This window comes from Molossus molossus, unplaced genomic scaffold (genome assembly GCF_014108415.1).
Source record: "Molossus molossus isolate mMolMol1 unplaced genomic scaffold, mMolMol1.p scaffold_m16_p_12, whole genome shotgun sequence".
In the NCBI taxonomy this organism is placed as follows: Eukaryota; Metazoa; Chordata; class Mammalia; order Chiroptera; family Molossidae; genus Molossus; species Molossus molossus.
The window spans coordinates 57,104,224-57,123,314 of NW_023425347.1; the positions used below are offsets into that span (position 1 = coordinate 57,104,224).

The 19,091-nt window shown below is 34.0% G+C and overlaps 1 protein-coding gene across 8 annotated transcripts in view; it reads left to right on the forward strand.

Moving 5' to 3' along the window:
* DOCK7 (dedicator of cytokinesis 7) overlaps positions 1 to 19,091 on the forward strand; it is a 196,961-nt gene that overhangs the window by 83,655 nt on the left and 94,215 nt on the right. For all 8 annotated transcript variants that reach the window (XM_036255522.1, XM_036255524.1, XM_036255526.1 and 5 more), the window contains exons 15-18: positions 9,056 to 9,173; positions 12,333 to 12,403; positions 16,272 to 16,410; positions 16,869 to 16,970. In XM_036255522.1, coding sequence (XP_036111415.1) covers positions 9,056 to 9,173; positions 12,333 to 12,403; positions 16,272 to 16,410; positions 16,869 to 16,970 — 430 coding nt within the window. The remainder of the gene's footprint in view (positions 1 to 9,055; positions 9,174 to 12,332; positions 12,404 to 16,271; positions 16,411 to 16,868; positions 16,971 to 19,091) is intronic.

The window sequence follows — 19,091 nt, forward strand, 5'->3', positions numbered from 1 at the left end:
ATTTCTGTTAAAGAGAAATGAATACAAGTAAATAAAAATATATAAGCATTTCCACTAATGAAGAAGAAAAACAAAAACATTTCCCTCATACTTTATATTTATCTTACTCTTACCAGTGGTACATGTTATGGAATTATAAAAGCATATATTGAACTAGTAAAGAAATTAGAATTTTCTCCCTCTTTTTTTTAAAGGGAAAAGTTAGTGTTGTGATCATTGGTCATGAAGGGCATATTTCGAAACTTCTCTTAACTAAACTTGTCTACTTTTCTGCCTTAAAACTATTGACCCTGATATTTTCCCCACTTTTTAGTTGAGGGGGAATTGAAATGGGCCAACTACTCATCTCTATTGTACTATAAGCTGTTTATTGGCAAGATCTGTACCTGTGTTTAATTTATATCCCTTATAGCACATTAATACAGTGCCTTACTTGTTGGAGAAAAAATAAATATTTACTGAATTAATAAGAGAATGATAAAGTCATAACGTGAGAGTTTTCCAAGTATATATTTTTCATATGGTAGATGTTCACCCCTTTTTGATATAGGAATGTGAAAAGTAGCCCCTTTCAGAGCATAAAAGTAACTGGACATTAATGTAAAAGAGTCTGTGTGAAGGAATTTTCTTCCATTTGGGTTATTGTACTAGAATATTAACATTTTTTGCACAATTTATACACTTCCTCACTTGTAATACTAACAGATTGGAGACAAGTCACATATTCTTGGCTTATGGTGTATTGTCTCTGGGTGGAAATATTTGGATAATTTTTAATAGTAGTTTGACATGCTATTGAATATAATTAAATAATTTGCCTAATTACAAGCTGTGTAAGAGTGTCAACATGGGAAATGTGATGAAGGTAGTAATTTTATAAGTGCTTTTATATTTACCTTTCAGTACTACCTGTCAGAGTACACATTATTAAAGGCAGAATATAATCTTTGTTGAACTCGTGCCTATTTAAATAGAACCCTGATCAACTATAACCAGTAATGTTATAAAACTAAAAAATTTTTATGCCAAAGAAAATAAGAAACTAAGCAAAATTAGAGCTGAATCTAAGGATTTCTAGTTTCTAAGAACTAGTATACAAAATTTTTAGCAACATAGAAATTTAGGTAGTTTAGGAGCCTTGTTTGAATTCCAAGCAAAGCAAAGTCCCTTATCCTCCCCCAGGTTGGGCAATCTTTTGCAGATAGGACTTCCAAATAAAACACATGGTATTTTTAATCTTTTGAATATAATATCCTTTTAATTTCTCCCTTTTTAACTTTAATTATTTGTTTTGTTTTAAAGACATAGATATTTATTTATTTATTTTTTATCCTCACCCGAGGATATTTTTCCATTTTTTGTACAGATAGAGTGGGAGGGAGAGAGAGGAAGGGAGAGAGAGAGAGAGGAACATCGACGTGAAGGGACACATCGAGTGGCTGCCACCCGCACGACCAATCAGGGCCGGGGACAAACTGCAACCGAAGTACGTGCCCTTAGCGGGAACCGAACCCGGGTCTCTCCAGACCGCAGGCCGACGCTCTAACCGCTGAGCCAAACTGGCCAGGGCTATTTGTTTTTTTCAATTAATATATTTGGTAGAAAGATTCTGAAAATAACTGAGAAAAACACATTTGTAAATGGAAATGTTTATATTAAATAAAGAATAATGCACCCTGGCCGGTTTGGCTCAGCGGTTAGAGCGTCGGCCTGCAGTCCAGAGAGACCCGGGTTCGGTTCCCGCTAAGGGCATGTACCTCAGTTGCAGTTTGTCCCTGGCCCTGGTTGGTCGTGCGGGTGGCAGCCACTCGATGTGTCCCTTTCACGTCGATGTTTCTCTCTCTCTCTCTCTTCCTCTCTTTCCCTCTCACTCTATCTGAACAAAAATGGAAAAATGTCCTTGGGAGAGGATAAAAAAAAAAAAAAGAATAATGCCAGAGTAATTCATTAGCTCCCGTTTCCTCTCTTTGTTCAGAACAGCATTGTCCAGTGGAAATATAGTGAATTATATAGGTAAAAAAGCTAAAAAGAAATGAGTGAAATTAATTTTAATAGTATATTTTACTTAATCCAATATATCAATTATTTCAACATGTGATCAATATAAAAATACTAATTAGGTATTTTGCATATTTTTTCAAACGTAGTCCTCTAAATATACACTGAGTTGGTATATATTTTATTTTTCAGCATATTTCACTTAGAATAGTCACACATCAAGTGCTTGACAGTCTCACTAGACTATTTTATTGGACAATGCAGATCCAAAAGATGTGGGACCTTTCCAGGAATCATTTTATTTAACTTACTTGCTTTCATGTTCACTGCTGATAACTGTTAAATGTTTTATGTTGAAAATACTTATTGTGGAAACTCAGATATTTCAAAAACCTGTTAAACATAAAAATCCTGACTTCCATTAACATTTTGGAGTCTATACCAGATCCCTTGGATGATTACTAAACATAATTTTTTAAAAACACAAATGGGATTGTGTTATATGTAGCTCATGTTATACTGTCCATGTAAATCAATTCAAGACCTTAATATTTTAATAATTATTTTCATATGAGTATGGATGGATTCACCATATTTTAGTGGCTGCACAATCTTTTATTATATGGATGTACCTTAATTTAACCATTTCCCATCAATGATCATTTAAGTTGTTTTCAGTTTTCTTTTTTTAAATTTATTTCTCTTTATTATTGAAAGTATTACAGCTATCACTCCTTTTTATCCCTCATTGACCCCCTCTTCCCTGCCTTCGACACACTATTGTGTGTGTGTATTGTTTATGCATATATGTATACAAGTTCTTTGATTTATCTCTTCCTGCCCCCCACCTTCCCTCTGAGGTTTGTCAGTATATTCCCTGTACACAGAAAATGTCTTTATATGTGGCTATAAATATTTTCATACAATAAGTTTGTAGATGTTGACTTTTAAATTATTATTTCTCTTGTCAGATTATCCTTCAAAGGGGTTGTGCCATTTTACATCCCTACCAAGAATATATGAGAGTTCCTCTTTTCCCATGAATTTTTACCAATGCTTTGAATGAGAAAGACCAAAAAAAATTTTTTTTTAAATCAATAAATATAATAGGCAAATAAATCGAGTTTATTTTGCTGGCCATCTATTTTGTTCTATTTGTGAATTACCTGGGAATTATGAAAGTGCCCCCCATCAAACTGCTAACCGCCCTTTTTGTTTGTCTCTTTCTGACTATTTTAGGAATTATTTACATAGTTGAGATGCTAACTTTGTCATACATGTAACATACAGTGTTTTTCCTATTTTTCATTTGTTTTCCTTCTATGTTTATGGTATTACCTACCCTGTAGAGGCTTTAATGACTTTTATGGCTCATGCTCAGAAATATCTTTCTCACTTATAAAATATGGTCTCTTCAAAGCTTTCCTAGTACTTTTGTGGCTTTATTTTTATTATTTAAACCTTTGGTTAATCTGGAATTTATTTTGAGGAGGGGATAAAATATGAATTCAGCATTTCCCCCTAAATGGCTAGTTATCTATCTCAATACTTTTCATTATTTTACTTTCTCCCTGATTATTTAAAATTTCTCTGAAGAGTATTATAATACAAGGTAAAGACTTACTAGAATTATATGGGAATTTATTAGTGGAGTTAGTAGTCAAATGGAAAAGAATCTGGATTCAATTGCATGCCTTTCACCTTTAGAGACAAGTTAAATTTTAAAATGTAATACATCTAGCCAATGGAATATTATTCAGTACTAAAAAGAAATGAGCTATCAAGTCATGAAAACACATGGGGTGAAGTTAAACGCATATCCATAAGTGAAAGCAGCCAGCCTACAAAGGCTACATACTGTATGATTTCAACCATGTAACATCTGGAAAAAGCCAAACTACAGAGACAGTAAAAAAGATCAGTGGTTGCCAGGGGTTTTGGGGGGAGGGATAAATAGGAGCACAGAAGAGTTGTAGGGCAATACAGCTACTCTGTATGATACTGTAATGTTGAATACATGTAATTATACATCTGTCTAATATCATAGAATGGTCAACATGAAGAGTGAACTCACCCTAATGTAACTTACGAACATTAGGGTTAATTAAGATGTGTCGATGTAGATTCATCAATTGTAACAATTGTACCACTCTGGTGGGGCATGTCTGTAATGGGGAGATTATGTTTGTGCGAGGGCAGGCGGTGTATGGAAAACCTCTATACCTTCCCCTCAGTTTTTCTGTGGATTTAAAAGTGCTCTATATAGTCTATTAAAGTTAATAATAAAAGACATACAGGGAATATAAAAAAAGTATTGCTTATATTGGAAAGAATGCTTAGCTTATATATAATATTCAGTTAATTCCCATTTAACCTGGAATCCAAACTCCCAGAAGTGTTAACTAACTAAATATTTGTGTGTTTTCTGTACTATTCATTTGTTCGTTCGTTCATTCATTCATTCATTCATTCATTCACTCATTCAACACGAGACACTGTTTTAGGCATTGGGAATACAGCGGTTAAGTAGGTAGATAAGGTCCTTTCCCTTATGGAGTTTGGGCTCTATTGAAGGAGATATATAAACAAGAAATAATATAAATGAACAAGATAAACTAGGAATACCCCTAGCAAATTCTTTAAGAGCTGTATTGAGCCCTGGCCGGTTTGGCTCAGTGGTCAGAGCGTTGGCCTGGGGACCAGAGAGTCCCGGGTTCTGTTCCCACGAAGGGCACATACCTCGGTTGCAGTTTGTCACTGGCTCCGGTTGGGGTCGTGTGGGTGGCAACCACTGATGTGTCTGTCTCACATTGATGTTTCTCTCTCTCTCTTCCTCACACTGTATCTGAAGATAAATGCAAAAATGTCCTCGAGTGAGGATAAAAAAAAAAAAAAAAGAGTTGTAATGAAATAACAAAGTGATGAGATGGTAGGGTAAGGCTTTCTGAGACTTGAAAGATGGGAAAGGCCATGCATGTCCACAAAGCTAAGACAGTGGTAATCCCAATGCAGAGATTCCGAGGGGTGGAAGAAAGCATGATGAATTTTGCTTTTCCGTGTGTTTTGCATGTCTGTTCTACTTGCAAATTTCTCACTGAAATTTGTGTGTAGATTCTTTAGTCTCATGTCCTCTTATGGGTTCCAGTGACATTCCATGTTCATAGTGCTTATCATACTACATTATAGTTATTTACTTGTCTGATCTAGCTCATGAGTCAAGGACGTCATGTCTTTTACCACAGTATTCTCAATATCTTGCATACTGCGTACTCAATGAATGTTTGTTACAGTGAAGAATTATAAACATAATTAAGGCCAGTCTGTTATCACGTGCTCTATATTCTGTTCTCTCCCACCATTTCAGGAATTTTACATTCTTGTTCTAGTATATACAAACAGTCTCAACTGGATTCTTTTCATTAGGATTTAATCAAACTCAAAGCTTTCCAATCTTAAAAAAAAACCCAGATTCCTATATTCTGTCTCCAACTGTTGCATTATCTTTCTCCCCTTCACAGCCAAACTTTTCAGAATTTCACTTATTTCATTTTCTTACCTCTTACTTGCTCTTGAACTTGCTTTATCTGTTTTCAGCCTGAGATTATTAGTGACTTTCATGTTTTTTCAATTCTTAATTTTTTTTTTTTTAATCCTCATCTGAGGACATTTTTCCATTTTTTATTCAGATAGAGTGGGAGGGGGAGAGAGAGAGAGAGAAACATCGACGTGAAAGGGACACATCGAGTGGCTGCCACCCGCACAACCCAAGCAGAGCCGGGGACAAACTGCAACCGAGGCACATGCCCTTAGCGGGAACCGAACCCGGGTCTTTCGGGACCACAGACCGACGCTCTCACCGCTGAGCCACACCGGCCAGGGCTGTTTTTTCAATTCTTAACGCATTTGATCCCTGAGTAGCACTTGACACTTAACTATTTAATTCTTATGTTTTCTTTCCCATTGGCTTCCACGCCACTGCACTCTCATGATTCCCTTCTCCTTCTCTGTGGGTGCCTTCTCGGCCTTCTTTGCGAGTTTATCCTCTTCTGGCTGACCACATAACTTTGGAGTTCCTTAGACTCCATTCTTAGAATAACACACATAAATAATTAAGTGTTATTTTAATTTTCTCATAGTTGATGTCCTTGAAAATGATTCTTAGCATGGGAAAATGATATATAGATACAGGATTGAAAAGATGAACTAAAAACCTTATAGTTTTGCATTTAAAATATCAGTATTGTTTCAGGAAATATTTCATGTTAAAAGCAGTTACCCCTAACTTTTTATACTTCAATAGCCTAGAAACCATGGGAAATCCACAATGGGAGTCCAGATTATAGCTCGGAAAATCATTTGTCATATAAACAACTACAGCTTCTTGGAGAAATGGCTGAGTCCAGGTCAGGGGGAAAGGTGTGCAAGAAGAGCCTGAAATATTCTTAACAGAGAGCAAGAAGTCATCAGAGACTTATGACTGAATCAGAAGGATTCAGGAGCCAGTTTGAATTGGCGTTTTCATTTGCCAAAGATGGGACAATTTGAACACCAATAAAGATAACTTCAGTGTATTGAAACCTATTAATTAGTATGTGTGCTCCATGAGTTTATAAGTGATACTAAAAAAAAAAGACTTGATTGATCCCTTTGAGAGAATTGTAATACACCAACTGATTTTTTTGAAAACTGACAAATAATGGAAAAGAATCAAGCATTTATTCTGCCTCTCAGTGATGACTCACTGACTAAGCAAATAGTAGATGAGGAAAAGTACTCTTCAAAGAGATATTCCAGTTACTAAATAAAGAAGGAAGGTAGAATATTACCTTTTTGCAACCTTTAATTAGTTCATGGATTTAGGTATTGATCACAATTGTCTACTAATTGCACAAAACGAGAAACAACAACCAAACATTTCCTTCCTGATAGAAGGACACAATACCATTTATGAGGGGATCTTGCTAAAAAAATTGAACCTCAATGTGACCAAGGCTCTAGATCCAACTCTCAATTTACAGAAAATACAAAGGAACATGTAAAATGTTACTACTGGGATGCAGTCAATAAGATACAGCCTCTGGAAAAATCAACACAAAAATAATCCAATTTCTTTAAAAAAATATATTGCAAAGGTAGAAGATGAAAAGACTTTCCCACAGTCAACTGTTTTCCCCTTAGCTTCTGCATAACCCTCGTGACACTACAATGTTTTGAAATGGTCTGTTTATAGGCATTTCATCCCATGAGACAGTATGGACAGAGAAGGGCTTCTTAATCTTTCTTTACTTTCCTGATGCAGAATCAGTAAGTATTTCCTATATAAAATTTTTTGATGACTTAAGTGGTTAGTCAGTCATAGTTGTCTTTGATCCTTAGTTCTTTTATTAGGAAACTGACCAATCATAACCTTTCCATATTTGCCTAATGCACTTTTGATTTTTTAAAAAAATTTTCAGTTGAGGATATGTTTTGATTGATAGTTTTAGAGGGCAAGGAAGGAGGTGGGGGGAGGAGAGAGAGAGAAAGAGAGAGAGAGAGAGAAACAGAAACATCAATGTGAGAGAGAAACATCTATCGGTTGCCTCCCATAGGTGCCCTGACCAGGAATCAAACCCACAACTTTTTGATGTACGGGACGACACTCCAACCAACTTAGCCACCCAGCCAGGGCACTTTTGACTATTTTTAGTACAAATGACTCTTCTCCATTTCTTTAGTGATTTTCAGATTGTATTCTTGTTGTCATACATACCTATTCTCCCACCTTAGAAACTACTTTATTGCCTTTTCTCATTGTAGAGATCATATATTCTCACTGTAAAAATATTCAAACAAAACTATAAAAAAGAAACTAGAGACATCACTATTAACCACTATGAATATATCAGAAATATCCTTTTTACTCTTTTCTTTAACAACCCCCACCCCTTCTTAATTTCTACAATCAATTTACATCCTATACATCCTGCTCTGGAACCTGCTTTTTTCATCCAACATGCTGGCTATCTCCTTCTACATGAATAAACACGACTGTACATTGTCATTCTGGGGGCTCCATACTATTTCTTATTAATATGTATTAATTAATCCAGTACTGATGAGCATTATGTTTCTTTATAATAATTATGTCTTATTATAACAACTGTAGTGAATTTTGTTGAACACACCCATTTGTGTAGTTTTCTCCTTAAGACTAGAGGTGGGTTTTTTGGATCAAAGGGTGTGTTCATTTAAAATTTCTGTATTGCCCTATTGTCTTCCAGAAAATTTAGACCTATTTTTGTTGTTCTAGCAGGATTTTGTTGTTCATTAGCAGGATTTTATTACAGTTAAAGTTTTGTTTATCACCTGTCAAAGCTAGTCTCTAGGTAAAGCTAATTCTTTTTTTTTTTTTTAACTCTTTCTTTTGGTGAGTTATTGCTCCTCTGTGTTCACAGCAGAGACTATTAAAGTGTGTGAGATGCAAGGTCATAAACTGGACATAAAGTCAAATACAGAGTAATAATACATGATTGTTTTGTAGTAACTACCTAAAACTGTTCATTATACTTACCATATTGTCATACATGTTTTTGAACAGTAATGTGGAATGTTATACCTCTTAAATTCTTGATAACTCTTATACAAAAGCTACATTTTAAAATATCCTACTTATACTGCATGGAGAAACTAAGAGAATTTTAGAACTGTCTTTTAATTTCTTAATAATGTTTTAGTTTATACTCATTTGTTTCCCAAAAGACTCTTGTAAAGGAGAGAAAATGTGTTTGGAAGTCTGACTGACCTGTATTCTGATTTAAGCTTACAACATACTTGGTTGTATGTGAAAATTACTTAACTTTTCTAGCCTTAATTCATCTGCAAAATTGGGGTGTATTTGATTGCTGTCTGTTTGAATGATTGCTCTAAGAATCAAATAAAACATTGTAGGTGAAAATATTTAGCATAGTGCCTAGCAAATATTAATAATTCAGTATTTGTTCATCTATCTCTTTGGTGACATGTTGTGATAGTGTTAGATATATATTCACTATTGTGTATACTGTTGCCTTCACAGAAATCTTCTCTACATATACCCTCAGAGTCTCAATTTTGCCAATCGTCAAGGTTCTGCCAGAAATATAACAGTAAAAGTCCAGTTTATGTATGGGGAGGATCCTAGCAATGCCATGCCGGTAAGAAATGTTCTTTACTTTTCCTATTCTTCACATATAGTTCAAATGTACATTTTTGGGGTTTCACTTGGTTGGCAGCTCTAACCTGGAAATTAACGTGCTCTTTGTAAACCAAATTTGTAACTGCATTGCTTTCTATAGGTAATAATAAATTTACTTGAAGTCTTATTTATTGAGGATTTGGTATATGCAAGGCACTACAGATACAAAGATGAATAAGACTTGTAATCTAGAGGATAGAAGACAAATACATAAAATTCTAAAATACTGACTTTCTAAAGAGGATCAGATCTGAGTTACCTAGGGTACTCGAACAAGGCACAGATACTTTTCCTCTGTCTTGGCATCTGGATTCTGATTCTCCTCGTTTAAAATGAAAGGCCAGGCAAGGGAGGTGGAAAGTAATGGGTTGTGGTATAGTTTGAAAATGTTCTCCAGGTGATTCTAATATGTATGGTTCTTCCCACCTTTGTTGAGAAACTTTGGCAATAGTTCTCAACCTTGACTGCATATTACACTCACCTGGGGAGCTTTAAAAACTATCAGTGCCCAGACTGAATCTCATTCCAATTAAATTATAATCTCTGGGTGTGGGAACCAGGCAGGTATCAGTATTTTAAAATCTCCCCTAGAGATTCTATTTTGCAACCAGTATTGAGAACCAAGGTGTGTGCTAATTATAGAAGATTGGTACAGGAATTCAAAAGCATAGGTGTTCAGTGGTAGGGGAGAATGTCTTAAAGGTGGTGAAAATGTTAATAGCAGTAGGTGTAGATGGTGGGGGTAGTATAGCAATTCAAGTTGGAGAATGTCCTTCAACAGAGTTACAGGGTGAGTTGCCAGTGAGCCAGAGCAAAGGAAGATAAGTCAGAAATAGTAGATTGAGGCCAGACTGGGGAGACGTGACCAAATTATGATTTAGTAGTCTGGGACACTGATAAATGCAAGTTCCATGAACGTAGATTTTTGGCTCAATTTGAAGTTAGTATCATATAGAATAGGAGCACAACTGTCACTTTAGATGTTCAAATTCTGACAACCCTAGTGGAATGCAAATGAGCTAAGAATAGATGCATTGTTAACAGTTTTATTTTAGCCATCTCTGTCAGTCATTTGAATCAAGTTCTGATTTTGTACTAACTAGGAAAGCTGTATATTTTCTTCTTCCCTATTACCTCAATTTCATCAGCATTTTTAGATATTGATAGCAGCAAGCAAAAATTATTCTTCTTTGTATTCTATGGCAGCTGTTTCAGATCCTTGCATATAATACATGTTGAATAAATATTTGTTGAATATGTAGAATTTATTTTTGAGATTTGAATTAGCATTTTGTGTTTTTTTACTAGCTTTTTATTTCTGCTGAAAGAATGAATGTACTATCATAGTTGATGAAAAGGTACTGCATTGTGAAAATAACTGCTTTGTTATCTTATATGTGAATTGCCATGTGAATTTGAGTTTATGACATATGTAATATATGTAAAATAATCTGTTCTATTGTTTGCCTAACAAACTCTTCCTTGTCTTACCATCTATACGGCCTCCTCTATGAGCCCTAGGTGCATCCAGCCACGTTGCAGTTAAACTACTCCCTGTTTTGGTGCTACCGTAGCATCTTCTCACTTCTGCTATGGGCCTTATCACTTTACGATTATGTATTTATTTCTTCATCATGTCCACTAGACTGTGAGCTCCTTGAGGGCAGGAACTTTATCTTACTCATATTTATTTCTTGATGCCTATCTTAGTGTTTGGCACATAATTGGTGCTCAGTTCATATTGATGCATGATTAAAAATACATGTCAAATGGTTAAAAAAGGAACACTTTCCTCTGTATATCATTCATGTTATGAAAATAAATTATTTACTCTGTAAAAATATGATAGCTTCCCAGAGGGAAAAAACGGTACTGCCCTTTATTTGTATAATATTAGCTATACAAAAATACAATGCTTTTATGTTTATGTGAGTGGTTGGTTTGAAAGAGTGTATAAACAGACACATTTTGCTTGCTTATATATATTTTTTAAAAGGACTAAGATAATTTTTTGATTGTATAATGTTAATAGAACTATAAATTCTAATTCTGGCACTGAAACAACCTTTTATAAAAATATAGTATCATATTCTTAGCAAATTGATGAAATTAGAGTTCTCTAAGAGAGTCGTAATTATTACACTTTACATACCCTTTAAATAAAAGGGCCTGCTTGAGATACTGCAAAGGAGACAAAATACCTGCTATTGTGTTATTTTTATTTTGGGATGGTGCCAATTAATCCCTTTGTATACTGAATAAACTTTGAGCTGTTTTAGCAGTTATGTTGATGGAAGTGTGCTGACATGTCTGCATACCTATTCAGGCATATGTAGAGTTGGCTGGCCAGATGTAAGTGTTTAATCTATGGCTAAATAACATAGCAAGCCTAATTGTCTCCCACTGGAATCATCGCTATGACCATGACATCAGTCAGCCACTGGTCTAATTAGCTGCCCTAATTAACCACTACTTGCTGTTAGAATTCAAGAAGCAAATATATAGATTGTATTATTTTACTGCTAAACCTTCTCCAAAAGTAGTATTGTATTTTTTTAATGTGGTGGATTCTTTTAATACATATGTAAGAATATAAAAAGGAGCTCCCCTCCATTGAAGAATAGCTTGCAGGGAGTACTAGAAACAAAGGATGCCTAAAATAGGATTTTAAAATATCATTTATAAATAATATATTTGACTTTCAGAATGACTGCTCTGTTGGTGGAGAAGCCACCAATTTGTATAGTAGACATATGCTACCATTTTAGGACCATGTTTCTTATATAAATTCCAAATCATGTGCTATTTCTAAATGTTAAAATTAATTTTTTATCATCTTAAAAAAAGAGAAAGAAATGTACCCTATTCCCCAATATATATAAATATAATGGATAGAAATTTTTTGAATGTTTGAATGTCAGATGGGTCTATAGTTGAAAAAAATTTTAGAATTAAGCAATTGAACTTATTAATGAACGTCAGTAGGCACATTGTTCTTCATTGGGCTGATTTTGCCCATTGTTCTCAAATAGTTATTAAATCAGACAAATTCTTACATAGATATAAAACATCCAGCATTTATTACAACAAAGTTTCAACATGCTGTTATTTGTTACAGGTAATCTTTGGTAAATCTAGCTGTTCAGAATTTTCAAAGGAAGCCTATACAGCCGTAGTATATCATAACAGGTACTGAATTCAAATATTTCTTTCAAAGTTACTCACTTCTCAGTGGCATTGTTAGCACTCACGTTAGTGTGTTTACCAAATGCTTTGCTGCACTGAATGTGCAAATTCAAGACAGCTGACATCAAAGTTATAATTTTCAACATGTGGATCCACATTTTCTGTAGACATCTCAAATATAAGACTTTCAAAACAAAACATCTTATCTATCAAATTCTCTGATCCTTTCATTTTTATAATATTACTGATCATCTTTGTGGCTTCTGGTTTTTTCATCTTTCCCTGTTATATTTCCCTAACACTTTGCAGCTTTACTTAACTCCGCTAAACTTCAACCCAGTTAAATTGATGGTATTTTCAACATCCAATAATGCTTTGATTTAGTGCCTTTCCATTTTACTTCTTTGAGAAATTGTTAACTTTGGATAACCTTTAATATCTACTTTTGTTCTTTCTCTCTTTTTTAATGGAATGCTGTTTGAGAAAAAGCACAAAATTGTACCAGTCAGGGATATCAGAGTATTTTATCATATGATGGGGCTACAGTAACTCATTTTACTTTATTTTATCTTTTTTTGGCCCCCAGAGATAACTTTTTGGTAATCTTTTTGTCACTACTTTTTTACCCTCTCTCTCATTTTGCAGTAGTTATTTTAAGTTTTTCTTCCTCTCCCTCTAGCTCCTACCTCTTTCTTGTTTGCTTTACTTTTAACTTTCCTACTTAATTAATTTGATTGAGTCCATTCCACTTGAGACCCATAAACTTTTCTGCTGTTCACCTCAAATATCTTTGTACTGATCTGCTTTTCCTTGTGTTACAAAGGCAGTGATGGCCCACATCCTGCTCTGTGTGAATCTGTCTATTTCTGCTCTCAAATAGTTTTATTCAGCTTCTTCCAGAATATGACTTCATCACTTATCCTTCTCTTGGATTAGCAGTCTCCTGTATTATTAACTCCATCTCTTATTGTCAAAAAGAAGCTTACGTTTCTTATTCTTAAAAAACAAAACAAGTCTCTCTCTAGTGCTGTTGTGTAGCATGGTTTTTCCTTGCCCTCCTTAAAACTTTCTTCTTTCTCACCTTTATTTATGGTTCTCTCTCAGTTTCCATCTATCTCTTTGAATACTTTTTTCTTCTGTAGTAATTATTCTAATTTTTCCTTTTCTTTTAAGTTTAGACATTCCATACAAAACACTAAGATTTTGTCCTTAACCCTCTTTTTCTATAATATTCTCTCCCTAAGTAATTTTATATGTATTTCTCAGAGTTAACAGTCAATGAAATGCTACTACTTTTATCTTTATGTGGACCGTTCACAACTTTCATTTTTAGTCATAACCTTCTTTCTGAGGTACAGACATGTATTTTCAATGGCCTGTTGGTAATATTCATTTGGGTTCCTGCTGCCTTCTCAATTTCTGTGTATTTTTTCCTGGCTCTCATCCAGACCCTCTGTTTATTTTTATTGATAGTGCCACCAATTTTCCAGTTACTCTGACTCAAACTTTAAGACATTCTTACCTTCCTTCTTCTTTTCTCTAATATTCAGTCATATTTTACATCTTGATCATTTTCTTTCTGCCTCATCACCAAACATAATATGTGCTGTCCTGTTTCTGGGCCTTTCTGTTATACTGATTCCCTCTACTTATTGAACGTTTACTCATTCTTTAAGGCCCATATTATATATCTCTTCCTAAATACAATTCCCTGACCTAAAACTTTAAGGACTCTGTTGAACTGTTCTTGAAGCATTTAACCTTATATGCTCTATACTAGGGGTTGGCAAACTTTTTCCACGAAGGGCCAAATAGTATATATTTAGGCCCTGTGGGCCATGTGGTCTCTGTTGCAATTACTCAGCCCTGCTGTTACAGTACAAAAGCAGCCATAGCCAGTAAGTAAAGTTGCAAATGAATGGACATGGCTGTCTTCCAGTGAAATTTTATTTATGGACACTGAAATTTGAATTTCATAAAATATTTAAAGTGAAATATTATTCTTTTGATTTTTTTTCAACCATTTAAAAATATAAAAACCATTCTTAGCTTGCAGTTTATACAAAATCAGGCAGTTGACTGGATTTGGCCTGTGGGCCGTAGTTTGCCATCCCCTGTTTTATTTATATTTCGACTAAATTATATATTTTTGAGGATAATAATTTTTTTAATCGTCATCTTTTATTATTGTTGTTGTTGTTGTTTATCCTCACCCGAGGATACTTTTCCACTGATTTTTTTTTTTTCAGACAGAGTGGAAAGGAGGGATGGGGAGAGAGAGAGAGAAACATCCATGTGAGAAAGACATATTGATTGGTTGCCTCCCACACGACCCTGACAGGGGCCGGGGATCAAACCTGCAACTCAGGTACATGTCCTTGATGGAGAATCAAACCCTTCGGCCTTTCAGTCCGATGCTCCAACCACTGAGCAATCCAGGGATTAATCTTTAAAGCTACCACAAAAGTAATACAATGCCTAACCTAAAGGCGGGCACTTTACTTGCTGATGAATAACTGGTAGATGTTTACTTTTCCATCATAGTCTTCACATAATGTAATTTGAGGAAAGACATGAACTGAAACACTCAATACAAGGAAAGATACTGATAAAGAAAGTAGTAATTTCTAAAAGTATCTCAGTTTGTGGCTGTCTTTATTTTTGTTGCTGTTAGTATTAGTAGAATTAAAATGACAGTATCGCCTAACATTGCTAGTAAACTCAACTTTCTCATAATTCAGTGGTGACTAGTGAGATCGGTAATAAGATGTATAGCATCTTTTACTCACCAAAGTCATCAGATTCTCAGATGGTTAGCATTAGCTATCTTTCATGGGGGTATTAAAAGCCTCATTCCACTTACTATTTCTGCGATCAAATCTACACCCGTTAGCATTTTTGAGGCTTATTTGAGAAGGTATTTGACCTATTAGCATCAGAGAAAAATACCCTAATTGGTTTTTGGTGGGACAACCTTCACTTTAAAGATAGTTGGAGTTACATGGTTTGGATGCATTTTCATTAAAGAGAGCTCTAAGAGGTACTAACTCAACATGGAAGATTGGGATGCTCAGGTTCTATCCCTTTTAAGTCTATATCATAAATAGCAGCATGCTTTCCTATAAAAATTCTCTGAATATTGAGATGAAAATTCCATTGGTTTCATCAAATATGATATTTGCTGTATTCTTATAGTGGCTAGAAACACTTCTAAAATGTGGGACAAATGTAATTTGTGGGTATTCCATGATATTTTTTCTTTGAGCTGTTAGTTGATACACTAGTCCATGTTTTGATAACCTTATTTATTTCTTTAGCAATGGTATAATTGATAAGACATTTCATAGAGAGCCCCACTTGATACTAAGTTGTCTAAAGATACTTATTTTCTTTTTTACAAAAGGATAATACCAATTAATCTTAATTTCAAGCTATACTTCTGTAACAGAAAAATGTTTTTCTATGGTATGGTTTTAAAATATACACTTATAAAAATTTATATTATGTTGTGTGTGATGTGCATGGAATTGGTATAGAAAGCTTTGCCCCAGTCTCCTCTTTTATAGTTTCCAATCTAATGAAGATCTCAGCATCAAGGTGGTAATTATTAATGAATTTTCAAATAGTAGGAATATTCAGCCCATTAATAAAAATGGGAGGAGAAATTTTAGAAACAGTGACAGTTCCCTCATATGTAAATAGGAGTTAGTTACTTATTTGTGAATAAAGAAAAATATTTGGACTAGAAGAAAAGTTAATTTTAAAATTATTCAAGTGTACAAATGCAATAATTATTTATTTTGAATAAATTACTGACTATTGATCTGGGTTTTTTTGTTGTTTTTTTGTTTTTGTTTTTTTATGTATGAAGGTCTCCTGATTTTCATGAAGAAATCAAAGTTAAACTCCCTGCTACTTTAACTGACCATCATCACTTGCTTTTTACTTTTTATCATGTTAGTTGTCAACAAAAACAAAATACTCCTCTTGAAACTCCTGTTGGATATACAGTAAGTATATTTTTATTAAATACTTAGCTCTTTGGTCTTAAAAATAGGTACAGTAAATATAAGATATAGTTAGTATATTTCTTATCTGATTCCCCACATTGGTTAGAATGCATTCATATCTAATCAAATAATTCTTACTTACATTGACACTATTACCCCAGTTTAAAATTGATACACTTTGTGGCCTTTTTCTGCTACCAACTTTCCCTTGGCTAATAAGGACCTTCTATAGATTTAAAAATTGTATAGTTAGTTAGTACTCGTAATATCTTAGAGTATCCTTAATAAAATATTGTCAGGGAAATTATGAAGACTCATAATTATGTAATTAAATCACTTTGGTGTTTGGGGATGTGAGACAAATGTGGCTCATATCAAGTTCTTAAAATAGATTTTCCAAGTTATTACTTTTGTAACAAACATATTTAAATGAATATTGTTTTCTTTTTATTTAAAAGTGGATACCAATGCTTCAGAATGGACGGTTAAAGACTGGGCAGTTTTGCCTTCCCGTCTCACTGGAAAAACCACCGCAGGCTTATTCTGTGTTGTCGCCTGAGGTCAGTATCTCTCACGTTAAAATTCTCCAGACTGAATGAAATGGGTTATTCTTTACAAAGTGTTTTTCTCAAACAAGACCTTGAGATTCTGTTAGTATGTTGATAATGAAGTAATAATATTATTTTCTCTTAAAATTATAGAATACTTAGAAACTTTCATACTTTTTTAAAAATATAAGAATATTCATTTTAAAAGAAAAATAAGACATGTAATATAAACTCAAAGGAAAGATAAATTTGGAAAATTTTTATATTGTAATACAAGAAGCTTGAAATAAATAAATTTCTTTTAATAGATAATTAACTAAAAGGCTGGAGGGAGGAGAATAGATTTAAATTAATTTTTTAGAATCTTTTTGTAATTGATCATATATGTGAAAATAAAGTAGCTATAAACATGCTGCTTTATTTATTTATTTTAAACTTTTTTTCTTTATTGATTTTAGAGAGAGCGGAAGGGAGACGGAGAGGGATGGAAACATCGATGAGAGAGAACATCAATTGGCTGCCTCCTGCATGCCCCCCACTGGGAATTGGGCCAACAACGTGGGCATGTGCCCTGACTGGGAATCGAACCAGTGACCTCTTGGTGCATGGGTCGATGTTCAACCACTGAGCCACACCAGCTGGGCACATGCTACTTTGCTACTTTTATTTTAAGAGACATTAGCAGCTTTAATGATTATATGTGACTTGAAAGAAACAAAAAACATTGGAAAAATTTTGCTCAAGAATCAGTAGCCATTGTTAAAAAACCAAAGTGCCCTTTGAGAGAACTATTACATGATGATTATCAATGTCATTTAATACTTTGACCATAAATATAAACGTTAATCTGAAATATATATTGTGAATGTTGTCCTGGTGGCATTTATTTTCATAATAGAACTCGGAAAGTATTAAAAAATATATTAGTTTTGTTTTTATTTTTTTTAAAAGAAGAAGCAATATAGTGCTACTGCTTTGACTTCATTTCTCCTCATTGTCTCACTCTGCTCTAGCCACATAGCACAACACCTTTGCTATTCCTCAAACATGAAAAGAGCATTCCATCTCAGCCCCTTTGCACTTCCCTGTGCTGGCAATGCTTTTCACAAGGCCTGCTAAGTCATTTCATGCAGATAGCCACTAAATGCCACCTCTTCAAAGAGGTTGTCTCTGATAACTGTTATAAGTAGCAGCTTCCACCACTTTTTATCCCGTTACTTTGCTTTATCTTCACTTATCACTGACTTTATAGATGATGTATCTTTGTTGATCTATTTATTGTTTCTAGAATATAAACTTTGTGTTGCTTGTGCATTGCTGTATCTGCAAGTACGTACTTAGAATACTGCTTGGCTCATAGTAGGCAGTCAATAAATATTTATTAAATGAATGAATAAAGATAGTAGGAATTAAGAATATGACTCTCCCCCTCCTTCCCAAATCTGTCATTTAGTTTTCCAGGGACACATTTTTTTTTTCAGTAAATAAGTTAGGCTTCTGCCAGGAGTAACATTGTATTTCAAAAAGAAGTATTTTAAAAGAAAATATGATTTTATGGAAGTTATGTATTTGTTTTTTCCTTGACTTGCAAATGCTGTCAGCTTTCTAAAGGGAGGGTGGTGGTTTCTTTCTAGCTGTGTTGTGTATGCTTATATATATAAAGAATATGGCGATGATTTGGATTTGACTATAGACATAAGTATGGCTGATTGATATGTGAGATAAACCACCTGATTAAAAGTACTTCAACTTTTGCATATTTTAGTTACTATATTAAAAGAACAGTATATATTTTTAGCTTTATTATTATCTTTAAAGAATATTAAATATTATGAGTTTTAGTGCTTAATTTAAAATATGTGAGAGTTAAGTATTTAAACATTCAACTTTTATAGGTCATTGCTTAATACAGTTTTGTATTTACTTCCCTGGCTGAGGTTGAGCTTTGTTTGATTCAGAAGGTCAGAGACCTTCTGACATGTGCTGAGTTCAGTAGTTCTTTGGGCCTTAGAATCTGAAACTTGCTATATAAGCATGCTTAGATACTGATAAAATAATTTCTATAACCAGTGAGCTATTGTTTTATGATATTTGACTCAATGACCATTTCCAGTGATCAGTGGATCATTTTAT